This window comes from Strigops habroptila, chromosome 3 (genome assembly GCF_004027225.2).
Source record: "Strigops habroptila isolate Jane chromosome 3, bStrHab1.2.pri, whole genome shotgun sequence".
Classification (NCBI taxonomy): domain Eukaryota; kingdom Metazoa; phylum Chordata; class Aves; order Psittaciformes; family Psittacidae; genus Strigops; species Strigops habroptila.
Window position 1 is genome coordinate 10515540 of NC_044279.2, and position 20999 is coordinate 10536538.

Below are 20999 nucleotides of genomic sequence, written 5' to 3' on the forward strand. Positions count from 1 at the left end.
TCTCTACCTATAGTTACCTCAGCATGCAGAAAAAATAGATGAAGAGCTTACTGAACTACAGAACTAAGTAAATATGTAGTCTCATTTTGATGGAAGTATGCTCAACATAGACCTTTCATAGCAAAGACCTATGACTAAGCTAATTGACAGCTCTTTTAATCTAATAAACTACAAGCCTGCTTCCGATTTCCAGCTCCTAAAATACCTCTAGGGACAGAAGAGAGGAGGGAGGGATCCCTGCAGTACCCAGAAATGAAAACCTCAGAGTAGAGTGCATGCCTTATAGCAATGCACGAGCTTGTCTGTTCCAAACTGATTGAAGAGAATACTCTTTTACATAAACACTGTATTAAAAACGTGGGTCTGTGTTAAGAGCTTTGACATGACAAATGCACTGGAGCTTCACTATGACTGTTATGGCAAAAAGATGCCGTCTTGTACAGTGTAACCTTTTCAAGCAGTAGCATAATTGAACGAAACAACAGAGAGAGAGGCAGTTCTAAGGAAATCTAGTCTCTGAATCTGTTTCCTTTTTGATATATTGCTGCAAAAACAATCCATGCATGATGTTCATAAGGCATGCTGTTATTACAGTCCCAGGAGCTGTAGCGTGAACCCATATAGACTGTCTGGGCCTTTAAATGATATTCATACTGAGATAAAAATACTGTTTCTTCCTCCAAAATAAGACCTGTATACAGATATTTGATCTGTGGTGATGAGTTCCATTCATAGAATGAATCCACCAGCAACTGTTAGAAATTTTATTTATTTTGTCTCTTTGAATGCTGTTTTATAATAATGAGTTCTTTCTTGCTGAACACCCAGCTGAGGTTCTGCATGAGCACATTTCATCCATTGCTCAGTGTGAGGTCTATGTGGATGATGCACAGATGGTGCGAGTCTGCTGAAGCACTCAGATTGGCAGCAGATTCCCGGTCCATGCTTTTAGCTATTCAGGTCTTGGATCAGCCCCTAGAGTTTAACTGAGGTGAGTGACTTGTAAGAGACACTGGTCTCTGATTTCAGCTGCCCTAGAGTAGGGATGTTCAGGAAAGGTTCCTTCTGCCATAAGGAATTATACGCTACGGGTAATTTTCTGTTGGACACATAACAGGTTTTAGCTAAGTTAGCGTTATAGTCTGGAGGATCTACAGAAAGAGATATGCTGCTAACTTACTACCTGTAGAAGCTGACACATACAGCTTGGCTTGTGCTCTTCCTTAACTGTAATGAAGGTCTGTGCAAGGGGAGACTTCAGTAGCTTCCTTGAACTTAATGTAAAATCTGTATGTGGATGAGCCTTCCTCACTGTCATAAGTGGTCTGAAATTACTGCTTCAAAAAGCAGTTTGACAGACAAATTAGCAGTACACATTTTCATTCTTATTATTCTTTTCTATGATCGGTGTATTTATGTGGATCTTTCTTTAAAGTCATAAAGTTAATGGGATAAATTAGCAAAGGCTTTATATAAATTTGGAATTATTTATTACAAAAAAATAAGCTGATCCACAGAATTGAAGTGTCCATTTATTTTTACCAGCTTTTTATTTTATATATATGTGTACTATATTTATCAGGTTGGATTCAGTTTGAATATGCTTCAGCCAAAGGCAAAGAGTTGTGTACCTCATGCTATTCTGTCATGAACTACCAGATGGACCTAGGGGATATATGGCCACATTCCAGACTATACTACATTCACCCTGCTTAAGGTTGAAGTAATGGAGAGTTTTGTGATTAAGAAAAATATAATGAAGAAATGTGAGAACCTGATTTTTATTTTTATTTATTTTTTTTTTAAAGATGGCTTGATTTTAATAGTAACAACCCAACTAAATACATTTAGTTTACATTTTTCTGGAGGTCTTGTCTATGGACTATATAAGTTTGAATTTCATTTGAATGTTCTGATCGATATAGATTCTGATCAGTTTGTCACTATTTTGACCCTGAGTTTTAAAAGACACTTCTGACTTCTGACCTACGAAATATTAATATATTCATGTGCAGTCTCCATCCTTCTTCACCCCTGAAAATGGGAAACATAACTAATACCACAACACATATAGGCACAGTTTACAGACCATAAAGCTGTTCAGTGTGAGCCCATTTCCAATGCTCTAAGAAAGGAAAGCAAGTACTTAAATAAGTCAAATATGTGAGTTAAGGAAACTTTTGTGTTCATTCAGTAAATTGTGCCACCCACTGAGTTTCATTATGACTGATTTCAAAAGCCAGAAAAATTTCATATCCTTTCTTTTCTCATTTTGTCTCTTTTTGTTGTCCTCGATGGAAAAAAAGACTATCCACTTTCTAAAAAAACATAAAATAAAATACAGAAGATTTTTTTTTTACCTCTCTAAAACAAAATCCTAATTTTTTTAAATGCCCTCGGTAATGTGTAATAAAATAATTTATCATAAAGTTTGGCCAAGTGGGCCGTATATGAAGCCAGTGCTCTGAAACACTTGGATTTTTTCTAAGCATAACTTGACTATTGTATGGTATTTACACTTGTGTCTTCTGCCTCATCCCTAAGGCAAGGACACCAGTTTGCTGTCTCAGTGGGGTGTGGCAAAGGGAACTGAGGTTGGGATTACTATTAAAATGGAGTTATGAAGGGTTGGTACAGTGAAACATGAGCATTTCAAGTACTCATTGAGAAGTTGGAGTCCATTTACCAGAATTGAAATAATGTATGAGGTAGGTTAGGCTGGTTAGAAATTCCCAAAATACAGTAACCATCTTTTAATAATGCAGTATTTATAAAAGTATATGCCATTTGGAGTATGCCACTGCCAGTGATATGTTCTGTGTGCAACCAAACACCAAAGCTGCAGGCATTAAAAATAGAATCCTCCAAACTAAATTCTGTTGAGTTTACACATTCTAACCAATGTTGAGATGTTAGGAAAATGAAATCACTTTTAAAAATGAAGGGTGGAAAATTTGAAGACATATTTGTAGTTCTCTTTGTAATCCAAATGGAAATTAAGAGACTGTCAAACACAGGGAGCCTCATTTATTGTTTGCAGATGCTACTCTCTCTCTGCTCCCTTAGCAATAAACTGGCATTTTGAAGAGTTCCTTCTTCCAGCAAGCAAAATCAGCTGTAAATGACAAAGAATAGGTGGCTGCATTAACAAAGCTTGCTCAGTCTCAAGGGAAGTGGTGGCCTAATATTACCATAGTTTTGATTACTATTTGATGATCTGGATAAGCTTTAAGCAAAGCACTGTGTTTGATTCATTTATAACTGTCCATTGGCTTTAACACTAAAAATCTGTCCTGTTGGTGCTTAAGTTCAGATGGTCTTTGTCGAAGCTGACAGCACCAAAACCAACAAAAACCTGAACATTATAGCTAATCAGTTTCTAAGTCCTGTGGTTAGTGAAACACCAAAAAGACTCTGCTAGTTCCCTGCAAGTTAAAATTACTTTTGGGGAGAGTCAGTAGGTGTTAAATTGCATTAAGAGCAGCTGAGGCAGGACAAAATTTCCTATGAATAAGTGAGTTTGAAAAATTACGTAATTGCCCATCTCAAAATATGCCAGAAATGCATAAGAAATATGAAACCTTTTCTTCTATTGTTCTTCTGTTACAAGAAAGATTCACTTGTACATGCTGTACTCATCATGTGTTAAGATTTTTGGGTTCTCATCCACTCTCAGCCAAAAGCCTGAGCTAAAACTGCTCTGAAATCAAGAAATGATGGACTTGTTCAATACTGTATTACTATCACTATGAAACAAGATAGAATGCTTTAAAATACATTTTTCTTACCAAAGGGGTTTTTTAGATGTGGTTTTGATGTTTGTACCATATCAGAGGTACAAGGCTGAATTCACGTTTTGAAGTTTTGAATGCAAAGTGACAATTAGAAAAAATTACTTCTTAATTTTAAAGTCCTCTGGAGTACTTTAATTATCACCAGTGAAAAGTGTCTGATGGTTCCATCCTACAAAGTATCCTTGATTATCTGCTTTACTTTGAGTAGGCACCTAAGTGAGCCAATTGACTGGCACTACTTACGTTAACAGAGGCATAAGTGTTCCCACCATCTTGCAGAATTCAGCCTGAATCATAGAATCGACTGGGTTGGAAAAGACCTTTAAGATCATCCAAGTCCAACCATTACCCCAGGGCTGCCAAGACCACCACTAAACCATGTCACTGAGGACGTCATCTACATGGTTTTTGAACACTTCCAGGGACGATAATGCCACCACTGCCCTGGGCAGCCTGTTCCAGTGCCTGATCACCCTGTCTGTGAAGAATTTTTTCCTAATATACAATCTAAACCTCCCCTGGCACAGCTTGAGTCCATTACCTCTTGTTACTTGGGAGAAGAGACCGACCCCCACCCCACTACAACCTCCTTTCAGGTAGTTGTAGAGAGCAACAAGGTACCCCCTGAGCCTTCTCTTCTCCAAACTAAACATCCCCAATTCCCTCAGCTGCTCCTCATAAGAGGACCTTTCACCAGCTTTAGACCCTTCACCAGTTCCGTTGCCCTTCTCTGGACCTGCTCCAGCACCTCAATGTCTCTCTTCTAGTGAGGGGCCCAGAACTGAACACAGGATTTGAGGTGTAGCCTCACCAGTGCTCAGAGTACAGGGGGATGATCACTGCCCTGGTCCTGCTAGCCACACTATTGCTGATACAGGCCAGGATGCTCTTGGCCTTCTTGACTGCCTGGGCTTGAATGTGTTACTTGAGAATGAACTAGCTCTGATAACTTTTTTCCTAATGTGCACATCACTACTATGATATGTCATGGTTTTCGACATGTCAGCTGCCCTGTCACTTGTCATCCCAGCCCTTTACAGCAGTCAGTGATCAGGTGAGTGATTCTGAAAAGCAACAGCTACAGTAAACTATTGGGGTGTTTTTTTCCTTTGTGGTGTTGCCATGAATTTCGAGAATGAAGGCATCTGTGAGTTGCTAGGGAGCAGCTGTAATCTTATTTATACATTATATGTAACAGAGAGCAAGACATATTTAAAATACTCAGATTAATTCCTTTGAACAGACAGAATGCTCCTTGGGAAGGAGCATTTTTCAGTGTGTTCCACAATAGATGGCTTGTGATTCAAAGAAACGAAATGTCTTGTGAGGGAAAAAAAATATGTATGGCATGTATTAGAAATAGAGCTAGTATAATTTTGGAAATAGAATACGGTAGTAAGATAAAATTAGCTGCCTCTGGGCAGATTATATACTTTTTTATGACTACTAAAAATTTGAGTTAAAATATCTACAGTAATTTAAAGTTAGCAATCGTAATCACTCGTGGATTGGAGTGGTTATTTCGGTTTTCTAACTTTTCCTGCTCCCAAGATCTCTTAATATGTTTGGCTGTCTGTCAGATGCCCCCCTTCTTCCCTTTTCTCACATCAGTGAGATCCAATATCTACCCAAGAGGCAGGACTGGAGAAAAGATTTAACATATATCTGAGGGTTCATCTAGGAGATGGGCTAGCTGTGGCATAGGGTTAAGGTTGATTGAAGGTGTAGGGCTGGAGACAGGCATACTTATTCTGTAGCCAAGGACTGGACTGAAATGGAGCCTATGGGTAAGAGTGCAGATGGAGGTTCCCAGTGAGGCAGGCAGGTCATGGTCATTGAGACCTATTAGTGCCCTGTGGTGATAGAAAGCAAAAGACTTTTGGAAGGACCAGGGGAAATTGGCCATGGAAGTCACAGATCCAAAGCACAGATAATTTATTACTCTCAGGAACTTTTTCTGAGTGTAATAAGGGCCATTTAAATAAAATACCACTGTTACAATGGGCCCCAATGCCTGCCACAGGCAAGAGCCATATAATGAAGGTGCATCTTTCATTCTCTCTCAGTTTGTACAGAAATGTTTAACTTTCCCTTATGACTCTTATAGAAAGTAAGAGAATGTCTCTTTGTAAGAGATTTATAAACATGTCCTTGAAGACTGAATGGAGAGGGCCATGTTCTGCTGAAGAGCTGGCAGATTTTCTCACCTTCACCACAGTCAACTATTGTCCTTCTTGTGTTGTTTCATGCTAATGCAACTCTCCACATCATATTCTCTACCTTAAAACCTTGCAGTTCATTATGCCAGAATAAATATTCAGCACTGAGAAAGCAATTTTAATACATTCTTGCCTGAATCAAGAAGTGCATGGCTATTGACTTCCGAGAAAAATTGAAGTATTTTTTGTGCTTTGACCTTACAGATTTTACTTAGTCATGTAATGACGCTTTATTCTGCAAGAAACGCTAGGGTTTTACTGACAATTTTGAGAGCTTTTAGCAAAACATGAGTGATTAAAGTACCAAAAATGATTTTAGACGTAAAAGCCAACAGAAACTTGTATTCACTCGGTCAAAGCAATTTAATAAAATGTATTCAAATTAGCTCTTCTTAACAAGCCACAGAGCTTGCCAAATTGCATTTTGAAAGACAAATGAGTACACCTTTGCTGATAAGACCCTTTATGTCTGTTTGAGATGAGCTTCTGCTAATTGTGTTTGACTGCTAGATGAGAGGCTTGGAGAAGGAAAAGTTTGTCACAGGGTGACAAATCCTGAAGTGTGTATTATTTCCCCATGTGGAGTTGTGCTGAAATGCTGCAGTGCTACAGCTGAATTAAAGGGGAGCAGGCAACAGCTGAATTATGTACATACCGCTTCAATAATTAGTGAATATGTCTTAAGCTATTCCTTGGTAGTTGAGGCAGGTCTCACACTTCAGGAAAATAAAGAAGTATATGAAATTCTGAATTATTTCTGATGCCTTTTGTTTAGGAGCTTGTGGGATAAATCTTTCACCAGCAGTGGAAGCAGGGGAAGTAGGTGCTCTGAGCCCTTCCATGGGGTAAAGCAAGGAGGGGGAGAAAAAGAGTCACTGGCTCAAATCTAGGTGGGATCTTGTGCACAACTCCAAGGTTTAGGGTTTTTTTGGGGGGAGGGAAGTCTTCTGATTTTATTTTCCTTATTTTTTGTTAAATCACTGATACATAGCAGGTTGTGAAGCCAGCCTTGGAGTCAGGTTTTTTCAGTGATAGGACCCACAAGACCTGTTAGGAAGATCTTAAGTTGAAGTATGAATAGGACTTCTGTCTCTTGTGGTGATGATCTCCTTGTTGAATGATTCAGGTCTTTGAACTATTCTGATAACTGGTGTTGGAAAAGAAAAATAGAAATGTGTGGTATTTTCTTACAAATACATCCACTAGACCACTCTGTGATAGTCTGCAGCTTTCAAAACATTCAAGCTTGAAGGTATGGAAACAACTTCACTGTAGGAATGGGGCGTGTGACAAGCTTGAGTGTTTTCTGATTGGGGTTTATAGGTTCATATGTTTGCTATAAGAATGTATTAGATACAGGGATGAAAGTGCAAATTTTCCATCCAGGTTCTCAATCCCTTACCAGCATGGCTTACTGTAGCTGCTCTGAAGAATTCATGTTAGTGAAACATTAAGTCCAATAAATTATTTGTATTGTGTTTCTGGTTGGTGGGGTGGAAAATCATGGTTGTGTGGATGCAGTATGCCATCACCTTAGCTTCTGCTGAGGCTGTGGGGTAACAGCCTGTTAGAAACCATATTTCACTAATTGCTTAAAGATTTCTAAAAATCTGCACTACAGCAGTTGCCCTTATACAGCTGGTCAGTGCAATTTCCACGTCATCCCTATCACCCATCACTCCAAACCTTCATTACTTGAGCACATACTTAACTGTGCCCCTACTGTGTATTTTCTTTGCTCGTGGCCTTCTTAATGTTTGTTTATAAAATCGAGTAAAAAATTTAATTACAATGAAATGGATTTTTTTTTCCTCCAAATGTTAACATATTTTTCCTTAATTAAAACTTTCAAATGAAAAAAGATTATATTGAAATTTTGTTACTGCTTTCACCATTGAATAGCAATAGAAAAGCAACTGCATGAACAAATCATGAACAAAAAATTTCTAGCCTATTTACAAAATCTTGTGACCATTCTTCTATAAATCTAGTAACTGTGGATGCAGGTGTACTTCACACAGTCACAAATTAAGTTTAAAGAATTTGGTACTCCTCTTCAAAGAATAAGACACACACTTCATAACACCTACATTCCAGTGTCTGTTCCTTATGTGATCACGGTGAATATTTGCTATTGATGGGAAAACCTGAGAGTTTTGCCAGTTTTGAGGCTCCTCTGAAATTTCCATTCTTGATTCAAACCATGGATCTATAAAACTGATTTCTATTTTTGCCCTGTCTGTAGGGCTGTAAGGCTCTTCTGGTCGCTACGGTCCATTGTACCGAATTATACTCCAAATTATACCAAAGATAAACATTTTATGGGGCAATTTTGAAAACAGAGCACCTCAAAAATATCCAAACTATAACCTGAGTAGTGGTTTTCTGCTCATGATGCACTGATTTTTTAAAAGTAATTGCTACTATATAAAAAATTAAAGCATATTCCAATTACTTAGTTACTGATGGAAAAGAAAGACTGTACTTTTGAAGGAAAAAACCAAACCCCAACATCATCGTTGTGAAATTGGAAAGTGCTGAAAACCTATGACAGCTTATGAGACATGCCCAGTAAAAATTTGCAGCTATGACTAGTTGTCAGAAATTTGTCTGTGATAAATACCCATCAGCTACAAACACCAGAGGCACATTTTGGTGTGTTTCTTTAAGGTCTCCACAACTTTAACCCGAGAAACCTGGCAGGGCTGGTAGGCTTAGTCTGGTCTGCAGTTTCTTGGTTCTTGTGCTGGATGGCAGCCAGTGCATTAGTGCTGGACCCATTCCTGCCTGTGCCTGGAATTACTCCCCGGGAAACAGCACAGCCCCCACCAGGCAGCGTTGAGGAGAGGCAAAGTACTTGAGTAAACTCAGGCCGTCTGTTGGTTGCATCAATTAGTTTTCCCCATTTGCCCATCTAGCCATAAGGTATCCATTGTTTTTTTCTTTCCCTGCCCCCTCCCCAAATAATGTATTTTTGCTTTATCCAGTTCTAGAGATAGGCAAATGGATTTCTTGCTACTTTTTTCTTCTTTACTTCTTGTGGTTGCGTGCATTTCATTGTAGTGGCTTTGTTTAACAAATCAAATTATCTCCTTTATATATGTGTTCTGCTTTGGAAACAGTTAATGGCTCTTCACCAGAGATAACCTTTACTCATGACAGAGGAATAACATGACTATAGTTCTTTTCCCCTCTTCCCCCCCCATCATTTCCCCTCCTATAATTTTTCCCCATTTCCCCCTTTTTTTACATTTTCCCCTTTTAACTCTTTTCTTGTTTTTGTCCTCTTCCTCTTCTTTCCTCATGAATACTAACACTATCATATGAAATAATAAATAAGGGACTAAACTCGTCACATTAGCATAACTTAAATGATTTACTTTGAATGTTATATTTGTTGTTCAGCATTCAAGGAAGAATTGAATTCAGCAATAACTATTTGATTTCAACTTCAGTCATTTCAAAGGATCGCCATTTTACTTTTCTCTCAGCATGATATGGGAATCAGATTCCTTGAGCATTTAGCAGCTGAACTGTCCATCACTAGACACAGTCAGTTTTGAAGATGTATTAAATGATTTTTAGTGGCATCTTCTACCTTTCAGACAAAAAGGTGAAGTATCTCTTTAATCCAAGGCACCTTTCTAAAGCTCTCCAGTAAGAACAGAGGACATCATGATGCCTGTCCTGTCAAGTCACTTTGCTTATTTTGAATGTCTGTTGCCATTTTGATTTATTTCCATTTTTTCCCTCTTCTTGCAGATTTATTTGAAAAACAGAGATTTGTATACTGTAGAAGCCAACAACCCTCGTCAGCTCGTGGAAATTGCAGCCAGAGACATTGAAAAACTTCTGAGTAACAGGTCTAAAGCCTTGGTGGTGAGTACTAATGGACTGAGTTTTCTATTTAGCATTTTAAAAGTCATCATTTATTATTGAAACATGCTTTTATTGTTATTTTTGCTGCCTATACACTTACGGGCAATGTCAGCCTGATGTGTATGGGACATGACATGTAGAAAGATGGCTCGTGACTTCATGGTAGAAAATGAACTCATTAGTTCATTGGCATAGGGCAGATGCTCATAATATTGATGGGCAGATTAGGAACCATGGCCAAGTAACAAATCAAGTTATAAATAGATTGGAAAATATTCCTCTAAGTGACGCGCATTAATGTTTATGACTTGAAAATCACTGTACTCTACAGTCAGGAGTGATCTTGGGGAAACAAGAAGCAGAGCTTTTTTAATTGTGATTTAAAAATAATGGTATCTTTAAAGTCATGATTGTTCATTTTGGTACTATTCTATATAGTGTGTGTATACACTAACTAACTCTGTTGATATTTGGTCTCTTTGTCTTACTCAGTCTTTCTTGATGGTAGCAACTTCTCCTTCAACAAACGTAACCATGTGTGAATCAGATTAATTTCCATACCTATTCCAGCTCTGATTTGCTAATTTAATCTGTATTTCAGTCATGTTTCATACCAGCAAAGTTAATCCTGAACTATTAGTGGGAAGACCAGGCTGCATTGTAACCTCACAATTCTTCATGCTTTAAATAAGAAGTAGCTATTTCTTTAAAGTGCTTTTGCCAGCAGTCCCTTTCTCTTCTATCCTGTAAGACACCAAACCTGGGTAATTGCTTTTTGTGATTCCTACTCACGTCACTCTGACTCATATAAGAATTTAGAGTGCTTTTCAAAAGATGCTGACCAAACATGCACAGGGGGGATCTGGATGAATTCATAAACATGCTTTTTACAAACTAGAACTATTAGAAATAGGTTTAAAGGATGGAACAGCAGACTGGGATTCCCTGAGCAATTACATATCCACATAGACTTGCAGATGAGTTTGGACGTGTCATTTAAAGTTAAAGAGAGAAGAAAGAGGGATTAATTCACCTAACTGTAGACATCTACTCAGCTGGTAGTCCTAAGCTCCTTTTTTGTTCAGTATAATAAAACAGGCACTTCTCAGTCAGGATTGACCTGGCATGCTCTGAATAAGACTTTAAAATGGGATGAACTACAGCCCAGAAGTACTCATTTCTCGCTTTCTCTTTCAGAGGAGCCTCAATGTAAATGTCTATATTGTAGGTGTATAAAGTTGGAGATGAGTCCCACCCAAGCAAGCCTTTTATCAGTACAGTTTCATGCAGCTGAAGAATCAGTCTGAGTGTGAAACTGCTGCTGCAAGCTGTCCTAAGGACTAGCATTCTTGTAGGCAATGAGATTTTGCTTTGTCTGTTACCCTTGAATAGGTACCACAGGATGTACCCGTTCCTGCCTTTTGATCTTAGAGTTCACTTTTCCAGTTCCCATAGCTTCCTTAACATGCAATTACATCACAGTTATCTGGGCCAAAGCTTCTCTGCTTCACTCAAGTGAGCGTAAAATAGATATGATTTTTTGTTTGTTTTCCTGTTTTAACTCAGTGGGCATCTGTTTATGTAGCACTCTGTGGGCTTGGTATTATTGCAAAACATTGTAAGTAATTTGCAAAGCTTTCTGAACGTATCAGTTTTCCCACTATTTTTGCATCTAACCATATAAATCTGATGTTTTTAAGTTATCATAGCCAAATCTTATATTTTCTTGAGACTCAAGATTAATGTAAGGGTTTGTGTGTGTCTGTCATGGTTTAATCTTAAAACTTTAAGAAAATAAAGTAAGTATCTCATGCTTTAGAAAAGATTCCAGGCCAGTTTTTCTGTTAATGTGGAAGAAGGGTGTCTGCCTCAGTTTAGGCAAGCCCACAGTCACTTCTTGAAAACAGTAATACGATTCAGTTCTCTGACGTAGAAGAAGATTCAATTAGGGGAAGGATGTTCCTTAAGTCCGGTTGCTTCTAATGGCTCATATATTTATACTGGCTTTTCTATTTGTAGTTATCCTGGATTTATATCAGAGCTTTCAGTGACTTCTGATTTTAAACCTTCCTCTGGATTATTTTTATACGCAGTAGATATTCACGTCTTATGTCCTGCATCTGAACTGTTACTTTATAATAAAAAATTTCTTCACCTTCCATATGTATTTCTTTCCTTCTTACTTTTTTTTTTTTTTTTTTTCCCCAAGGACTATCCTTATTTTGGCATTTTGTAAACTTTATGTAGTGAAGCTGAATTATTTATTTGAAATTTAAGTCTTCTTAAATCTGCTGGGTCACATTTTCTCTGAAATCAAGGAATGGAGTTGAATGGAACTGCTACTAATGATTGCACAAAGGGTTGTACTGTTGGGGCTAATATGACTCTAAGTGTTAATTAAGAACTGGATCCTGAAAAGAACATGATGCAAGAGGATCATACATCCTCCAGTGATGCCTCAAGGAAGGTGTCAGTGAATGATATGAACAGTGTCATTGTTCAGAGACTAGCATACCCGAGGCATGCCATGATTTTCTGTAGGCATGCGGCACAATCAATCTTTGGGCAAGGTTATAATAAGCAAATATTAGTGATGACTTTTCTAATAATAAGCTGGCTTCCCTTGAGCTGCAAGAGCACCTTTCAAGGAGAAATAACTCTTACATTTCAAATTATTTGTGTTTTCAGGCAACTTTGTGCTAGAAAACTCTCTAGCTGTGACTTAAAGGTAAAATTAATTAGTGGAAACATGAAAAAGCTTTGTGGTTTCATTTCTGGTTTATATGAGAAAAGATTATAGCAAAAATCTGGACAAAGATTACTTATCCTGCTCTAAGGAAAAAAGTCTATTTTTGTTTTTGCTATGTGTATGAATTTATGTTTGGGATAAGCTTAAAAATGGTGGTTGAAATAGGTACCTACCTGGGAAGGAGAAAAGGGAAAGTCCTAATCTGAACTTAGTGGGCTTTCCTAGATAGCTATTACTAGGAAATGTTAGCAAGAAGAGAAAAAATTAGGATGAAAAGAAAATGGAGAATTTTCTAGCAAAGTGTAACGGAGGAAGAGAGTGGTATGAGTAGTAAGGAGGAAGACAGGCAACAGCTTTATAGTCAAGGATGTCAAAGACTGTCTTGTGGTAGAGCCTGTTGTTCAAATAGTGAACATTTCTTTAGTGGTTTACTGTTGTCTACTATTACATATCTGCCTGGCCTAACCCTAGTGAACACAGACTATTTCAATATTACGGAATTTCCATATGCATACGGTATGCATGTTGTCCTGCAAGGAACAGGGAGTTGGACTCTATGATCTTTATGAGTCCCTTCCAATTTGAGATATTCTATGATTCTATGGTATTATGGGCAAGTTAATATTCTGTCTCTGTGTATCTTGCTAAAAAGTAGTGTTCAGACTAGCTGTGCTACCATTGCAGCCTTCATTTCCAGGTGTGTAAATGGAAGATGGGTGGAGGTTTCATTGAAAATATATCCAGCAATAGCTACAGGCAAAACTCACAAAGGTTCTTGGATATTTTTCATGTGCACAGTCTTTCCAAGGATATCAACAAATAGTATACCTATCCCACTAAGCAGTCTTGCAACTAAATTGCTCATTTTCACTAGAGTTATTTTCTGTTTTAAAATTCCTACCCCATTCATCAGTGTAGTAGCTTTCTGGGGCTATGTAGATCATGCTAATAGATCATAATCTTTCAGTTCAGATGGAAACTAAATAATTAATGCGCACACACACACACTTTTCTTCATACAAAAGACAAGGATACTTGTATTTGGGAGATAACATTATTTCCTGAATATCATTAGAAATACTAGAGTACCTACCATCATAATATATCTATAAAATATGTTTTGAGGAGTTACAAATATTTTCTCACTGACTAAATAAAAATAAACCCTTTTAAACTTACTAATATATGAGATGGACTCATCCATTTTATTACTCATGTAAAATACTGTATTAAGTTTATGATTTGCACAGATCCTGATTTTTGTTGCCACACTTTAAAACTGTGAATTCTGGTTTTTAGAAAGGTATATTTTAAAAATTCTGTGCTTTGCAAAACGCTGTTCTGGGGTTTTGTTTTCTGTTTATGCATTGTGCTGTGAGGGAAATGACATATGACATCTGAAAGTAATATTTGACCCAGTGCTGCCCACCAAATCTAAGGTGCAGCTTCACTCTTTTGTGATCTCAGCAGTACAGCCCTTGGCTTTCCTCTGCTCATCTGAGCAGCCCATTACTCATCAGGTATCAGGGAGCATGCTGAATCTTCTGTGGCAGGAAAATGTGCAGTTTTAACTTCTTGCTAATTATTGCTGGTATATTTGAATTGAAGAGAGTAAGCAAGTTTGGATCTCTTAGGTAACAGAAAATTAAAGTTAAGAAAAAAATGATGAATAAACACCTACTAACAGTCTTTGCAAACACAGCCAGCAGAAAATGTTGGAAATGGGATCAAAACATCGTATTTCTTGCTCAGATAAGATTCCTTTCTGCATTTGTAAGTTATTTAACTGTTGACAACATGTTTGTGTAATACTTCGAGATGACTCCTACTTGTCCTCGTATTCAAAATTAAGATATATGCATATTCCCCTGCAAATCTTCTTTTCCACTATGAAATAACTCTTTCTGGAAAGCCCCAGTGTCAGTATCTTGTTGTCAAGACTATGGTCTACACTCACAGTACATTTATTAATAAACTCTTCTTCCATTACTGTCCATATTCTAAGGCAACAGAATAACCATTTGTGTAAAGCAAACACTCAAAGTCTACTAAAATACATATCACTGGAGAATGAGAGACATCATATTTGCACTGCCAAATTCCTGCTTAATATTACTTTCCTTTGCTGTGGGGTCATTTGTTTTCTCTTTTAACTATTATACTCTTACATTAAGGTTATTCACGGGAAGGTACTAGTCCCCTTGTCTTCTTGGTCTGCGTGGAGACAAAGATGAGTTCCATGCGGATCTGTACCTTATTGTCTAGATTTCTTCAGACTTCTCAGCCCAAGACATCATATCAGTCCAGTCTTTATGCCTTGGTTTCTTCTGAAAACTGAAGAAACTGGGTTTCCATGGAAACTGAGGCACAGACTGTGTGCTCGGAGACAGGTTCCCTCTACATGCTGTTGGGTAATGTCCAATGTGCACAACTGTGCCTGTGACTGAGGAGCTCAGAATGTTTATCTGCTAGTTTAGATGCAGTTTCAACACAGCTGTGTAAGTGTGTCCAGATCTCTTAGTATTTCCCTGCTCGCCTTCAGTGTCTCACAATATAACTAGGAAGCTTAAATAAACATGTGTTATAATGTATTTAGAGACTCCTGGCCTGAGATGCTATAAACTTTAAATCAGGTTGGGAATTTTTCTGTAGCCTGAAAGACCTATAAAACTAAAATAAATTTTGTAGGTGTGCTTCATACTCTTGTTTTTTGGAAAGGATCCAAAACTCTGAATTTTGTTTGGATGTCTAAAACTAACCGAACATCCTCAAATACACTCTGGGACACCTACCTTCTGGTCTGCTAATTGTAAATTGCCTATACTAGTATGGTACTCTAAAGCTTAGAGCTAATCACTCTGTGAGGATTTGCGCCAGGTCTGTAAGCTGAAAATACCTGTGTATACATGTGGATATGTATCTAGATCTAGATACACTTGCACAGGTGTGTAGAAATTCCATCTAAACTATGTTCCAGTGTGTATACTGGAAATATGTATTTTTCCAGTTACCTTCTAATCTAAAAGCTAAATAGACAAAACATCTGACCAGGGAGAAGTGTGTGCAACACAGTTCTTTCCCTTTCCATTTAAATCCTCTGGTCATAATGCTAAAGTCCTCCAATCCAGACAACAATCTGTGCAAAAGTCACATAGTAACAGTTGCCCTCCACCTTCATTATCACCCCTTCAAATATGTTAAATCCATTTATTCTCATTCTCAGGCTGTGAAAGCCAAAGTGCTTGTCTGAAAATGAGGCCATTCTCCAGAGCTATAATTCGGATCCTCTTAAAGTTGAGGGCAGTCTGTGACTCTGACTTACCTTGTTATTTTAATGATGACACAGTAAACACTGCGATTTTGTCATTAGAAGACGCTGAAGAGCTAGGTCTTGAGTTGATGGAGGTACCTGATGTTTCTTATTAGTTCCTTCTGCACAGCTGTGATATCTCATAGAATCAAGAGAGAAAGGGAGAGGTCTCCGTTTTACTATTTAGTTGTGGTAGCGTTAGAAGGTTAATCAAGGTAAGATGTCTTTCCCTTCCTCTCTTTCCCAGCAATGGACTTTGTGTGCTGGGTTGTTTACCAAAATAATTTCAGGTCTGGCTTCTAAGAAGTCTACAAGGGCGGAAAAGAGCAAATTAACTTGAGTAAATTACCGGTCAAACAGATTAACTGAAATTTTGTCTGTGGATGTTTTTGTACCATGCACACAGGTTTTATGTTATTTTTCTCTCTAACATATTAGGTTTACCCTTGGAATTGTTAGTCTGTGGCTGTTTCTTCTCTTTAACATTTCAACATGTTTTGTTCTTCTGGCTTTTCACTAAAAAACTGGAGGTGGTTCTTTGGCTATTGGAAAAGATACTTAGTGAAAAGGTTTACACAAAGTGTGTACCAGCATCACAAACCAAACAGCTTTAGTTGTGCCAATATTCTACTAGAAAAAATGCTGATGTTTTGGAAAAATTACAAATAAAATGAACTTTTCTCTTTATAAGGACTGTAAGATCATTCATACCATATGTTTTTACATGACAGGATGTCTTGGTTCTTTGTCTTTCCCATTATGTATTTGGTAGAATTTTACAGAGTTAGGGCTCTAGGGCTATTTAAATGTTTACTTTTTATACCCCCATCAATTCTCTACATTACTGAGTAACTCACCGGGGTGGAAAATTCCTAAATTTTATTTTTGGATGCTTCCTGCGAGTATCCAGAATAGACACTGTCAACTTCTTTTTGCAGCATTAGATTTAGATTTCAGTCTATAACTAGAGCTGGTCCAAATAGCAGAAATAGCTACTTCAGATATGGCAGGAATTTTGCAGGTGAGTTTAAGATCGATACTGTACTTTTTAAAACTACCTTCACTGGAAATTTGCACACTAGCAAGAAAAGTTTTAGATACGCTTTTTTAGACTGTAATACTGAGTCTGTTAGCTGGTATGAACTTTCCTTAAATCTCCAGATGCAAATGTAGCCTATTTTTAAAGTCAGTTGTAGCTGCTGAAGCAAATGTGTTTTGGAATGACAGCTAGTGAGATGTGACACTTGTGAAGACAAACATTTGTCAACTTGTCCACATGTCAGAGGTTTGAATTTGGTTTTATTCGTCTTGCCTAGAGTCTTATTTTGTTAACCGAAAGCCAGGTTGTATAGATGCAACATTATGCCTCGGAGGATAGATTCCCATAACTCAGATACCTTGCAAGGCATCATAAAAGTCTGGAAAAATAAATTGGAGGGCTTGCAATGAAAGTTCTCACAAATATTGCCTGTTTCCGTGTTTTCACAGTTTACTTGATTTGCCTTCTGCAGATCTTGTATTCTTGTTGGCAGATAGAGGGGTTCATCCCTCCCACTTCCCATATCCTCATAGGTAGCAATGACTCATTGCTACCTTTTTGTGGACCTGAACTGTATGTAGTGCTGAAACAGCATCTAGTACGCTAGCTTAGAGAGACACCTGCTGAATCTCTGTCCTGCTAGCACAGCATATTGCAGTTAGAGCTTGTAAGTGTGCCTGGGATGATGAAAGCTAAAAAGAGCTTGTGGCAAATAATATTGTTGGATGATCAGCTTCACAATTTAACTATTTTATCTCCTTACATGGTAGATTGTCACTGATAGCATAGCTGCTTTGTTGCTTTCCCATTTGATATGGAGAAAAATAAGGAGCAGTGATTGCTGCAGCAGTTCTTTCCCATTCAGTCCCCTTTATATATTCATTTGAGCAAAATCCCTTACAAAATAAATAGCCATGGCTAATTTCCCAGAGGTTGTGGTGTTGTTTTTTAAACTCTCGGGAGGAATTCTTCATGTGTTTGTTATAAGCACGTTTATGGATACTGAAATTTTCTTTGTGAAAGATGTTCTTTGGGTGCACAGCCTTATTAAAGCATTATCCTAAGCTGGGGGGGTGATGTACCAGCTATGAAAAATGAAGTCTTGTTCCAGATAACTCTTTTGGTTTCCTTTGGTTAGAAAGTTACTTTTTTTTCAGCTTCAGAAGCTCAGATTTAAAAAGAAAACAATGCAACCCAAACTGCTGTTGTTGCTTTTCTTGGATTTGTCCCAGTTTTTGTCTCCAGGGCTTTGCTACCCTTCTTAGCTGAGGCTTACCCTCAGGCAGCTTCTCCTCATGCAGATATTTTTGTATGTGCTTCTGCCTGATAGGCAGAGAGAACTATTTTCTTACTTATTTCTTGGCCTGATGACTTCCATTCAAATCATCTGCGCAAGAAGCACATTGATGAATTTATTGGTTTAAGACTCTTTTCCACAATGGCTAGTCAGAAATTTTGTAGAAGAATGATTTTTCCATGGTGAAAAAAAACCTTTTTCAAAAACCACAATATTTTGTCCTAGTAGTTCAATTTGCTCCAATTTGTCTGGTTTAATGGAAGGTTGCCTGACCAAATAGACTGAAGAAGAATGTAGGAGTTCTCGAGCATTGCCAATGTTGGCTTCCATACTCCTGTTTAGCCAACCCTCCCAAGACTCCTAACCTTTCCTTCGGTTTATAAGTTTACTTTTCCAACCACAACTAAATTGTATTTTAAAACTTCTAAATCATCTGTGAAATTCAAAATTCACTTGTTTTCTGAAAGCTTGATTAAATATTACTGAGAAAAAACAAATGTAAGTGGTAATCTCAGTGGTCCAGACTTGCACACACAAGTTATACACAAACTGTTGCATAGTAGCTGTGTATTAATTTTGGGACTCTTTCCTGCATCTTCTTTTGTCTTTCAGTACCTTTTCTTTAAGAGCACTGATACCTGACTGTATGCACAATACCAGTATTTGTCTCCGTGGAATGCTTTGTACCCTTTGCTTCTCTTTTTCCACATTCCCCGTATTCAAAGTTCAAATTAGACTGTGTTCCTACAGCATCACACTAACTCATCTTAAATTGTTCACCCTTTTTGCCTCATAAATACTTTTTAGGCTGCCTGCGTCCAAGACACAGTTACTGTTTTCTATAAATGCTATGAAATCTGTAATTTCCTGGTCCTATTTCTAATGATATAACATCTGATGATGACAACTCTTTTGAATTACAACATTTCCTGTAAGAATTTTAGAGAGTTTTAATAAGTTCTCAAAGCATTTGAATTGTAATTTAGTTCAATTTGCATTTTAGAAGGCAGAATTAAAGCACAAATGCAGGTGAAAGTTTATAATATAGAACCCTTCCTAATGATTATGTACAAAATTGTCAAGGACTTTTGGGTCTCCAGGCTTACCCTTTCACTGCTTTGTGCTCATGCAATATTTGCTTTCATAATCGGTGTGTGATGTTGGAAACAGAGCTTTTGGGGCAAGGCAGAGATTTTATGAGGGAACAGCAGAAAGAAGTATCTGACATGCCCTCTGTTTTTATATGTCTTTTTCAGATGTTCGTCTTCCTTGTTGCTCCTTTTACTTTGTTCCCTGCTAGTTGGTGTGTGGAAGGGAGAAATTACAGATTTATCAGTGCTTTGTCCTGCATTGAATGTGGTTGGTGATACTTGGTAGTGTTTAAGTATATGAGAGAACTATAGAAATTAATTCAGTTAAATAGAACCATTGTGGTTTCCCTCTAGCTGAAGCTGCAAGTTACATTTATCACCAATGTCAAGGTCCACAAAGTTTTTTTTCCCTCCAGCAAAATACTAAGACCTTATTTTTGATTTTGTTTTGTTTCTTTTGTGGGAGTGATAACAGTAAATTAAAATATAAAATAAGTTCAGATTAAATAAATGTTATTCAAATCCAAAATGTTTTAATTAATTTTTGTGAATTCTTAACTTTGGAAGATAAACATAGTTAAATTTTTTCTTCCTTAATGAGAAATTGAAATATTTTGCTGCAGTGAAACTATTCATTTTTTCCAGATGTTTGTTCCACCTTTTTCTCAGTCACATTTTTGGTAAGATTGAGCTGAAGGCAATAATTGTTACCGTGGAGCCAGAGGAAGATTAAATTTAAAGATGCCAGTTTTGACTGATGAAATACATACACGTATCAGACTAACTTTCAACTTCAGTAGAACTCTTACTGCAATAAGGACCTATTGAATTGCAGAATGAGCATCAGAATCTGATTTTAAACCCCTTTTAGAGTCTTGTTCTTTGATCAAGTAAAAGATAAACCCCCACGTTTGGGTTGGTTGCTGGTCATGTAATTTGATAAATTAAAATTCAACAGTGAGTAGTTGAACAGTCTTTTATTTCAATCAGTTTTCCTTATTTTCTTCTCCCTTTCTGTAAAGGGTTCTGTAAAGGTAGCCATCTACCACATGGCCATAATGCTTATTATGTAGCTGCAGTATCCTTAGATGCACTGTAGGACTGAATAACAGTATGGATTCAGTCGTGTAACAAATTGTTTCCTGGACTATTGGAGTTTTTCCTCCAGCATTTTGGTAGCTCAGTTTGAGCCAGTATTTCAGGCATGCAGCTAATTGGGACCCTCGGGAAAGAACGCAGGTAAATCTGGGGTTCTTCCAAGTAAGCTTTAAAGGAATCGGATCAGCAGGGTTTGAATCCTTGGAAACAGTTTGCTGCAGAGCTAGTTAAGAAGAAATACTGAATTTCTGTCTTCGTGAATGCATGAAGCAGATTCAGGTAGCGTGTTCGCCTGGCATATTTCTTTCATATTTTCTCCCTTACCAGTTTAAGGTGTCCACCTGCCACCTTTATCACATCCTTTGGGCTTTCCAGTGATTTCCATATTAAAACATGCCTTAAGAGAGCTCCTGTCAGCTTTCTTTGCAACATTGACTTTTGATGTACTTGTTAGTGCAAAAGGCAAAATTCCCCAGGAACCCAGCAATTTCCTTGTGCCATAAGTCTCTGTGGAAAAGTTTAG

The 20999-nt window shown here is 37.6% G+C and overlaps 1 protein-coding gene across 4 annotated transcripts in view; it reads left to right on the forward strand.

Annotated features, from left to right (window-relative positions):
- CACNA2D1 (calcium voltage-gated channel auxiliary subunit alpha2delta 1) overlaps nucleotides 1–20999 on the forward strand; it is a 381052-nt gene that overhangs the window by 62898 nt on the left and 297155 nt on the right. For all 4 annotated transcript variants that reach the window (XM_030479619.1, XM_030479618.1, XM_030479620.1 and 1 more), the window contains one exon: nucleotides 9776–9892. In XM_030479619.1, the coding sequence (XP_030335479.1) occupies nucleotides 9776–9892 (117 nt within the window). The remainder of the gene's footprint in view (nucleotides 1–9775; nucleotides 9893–20999) is intronic.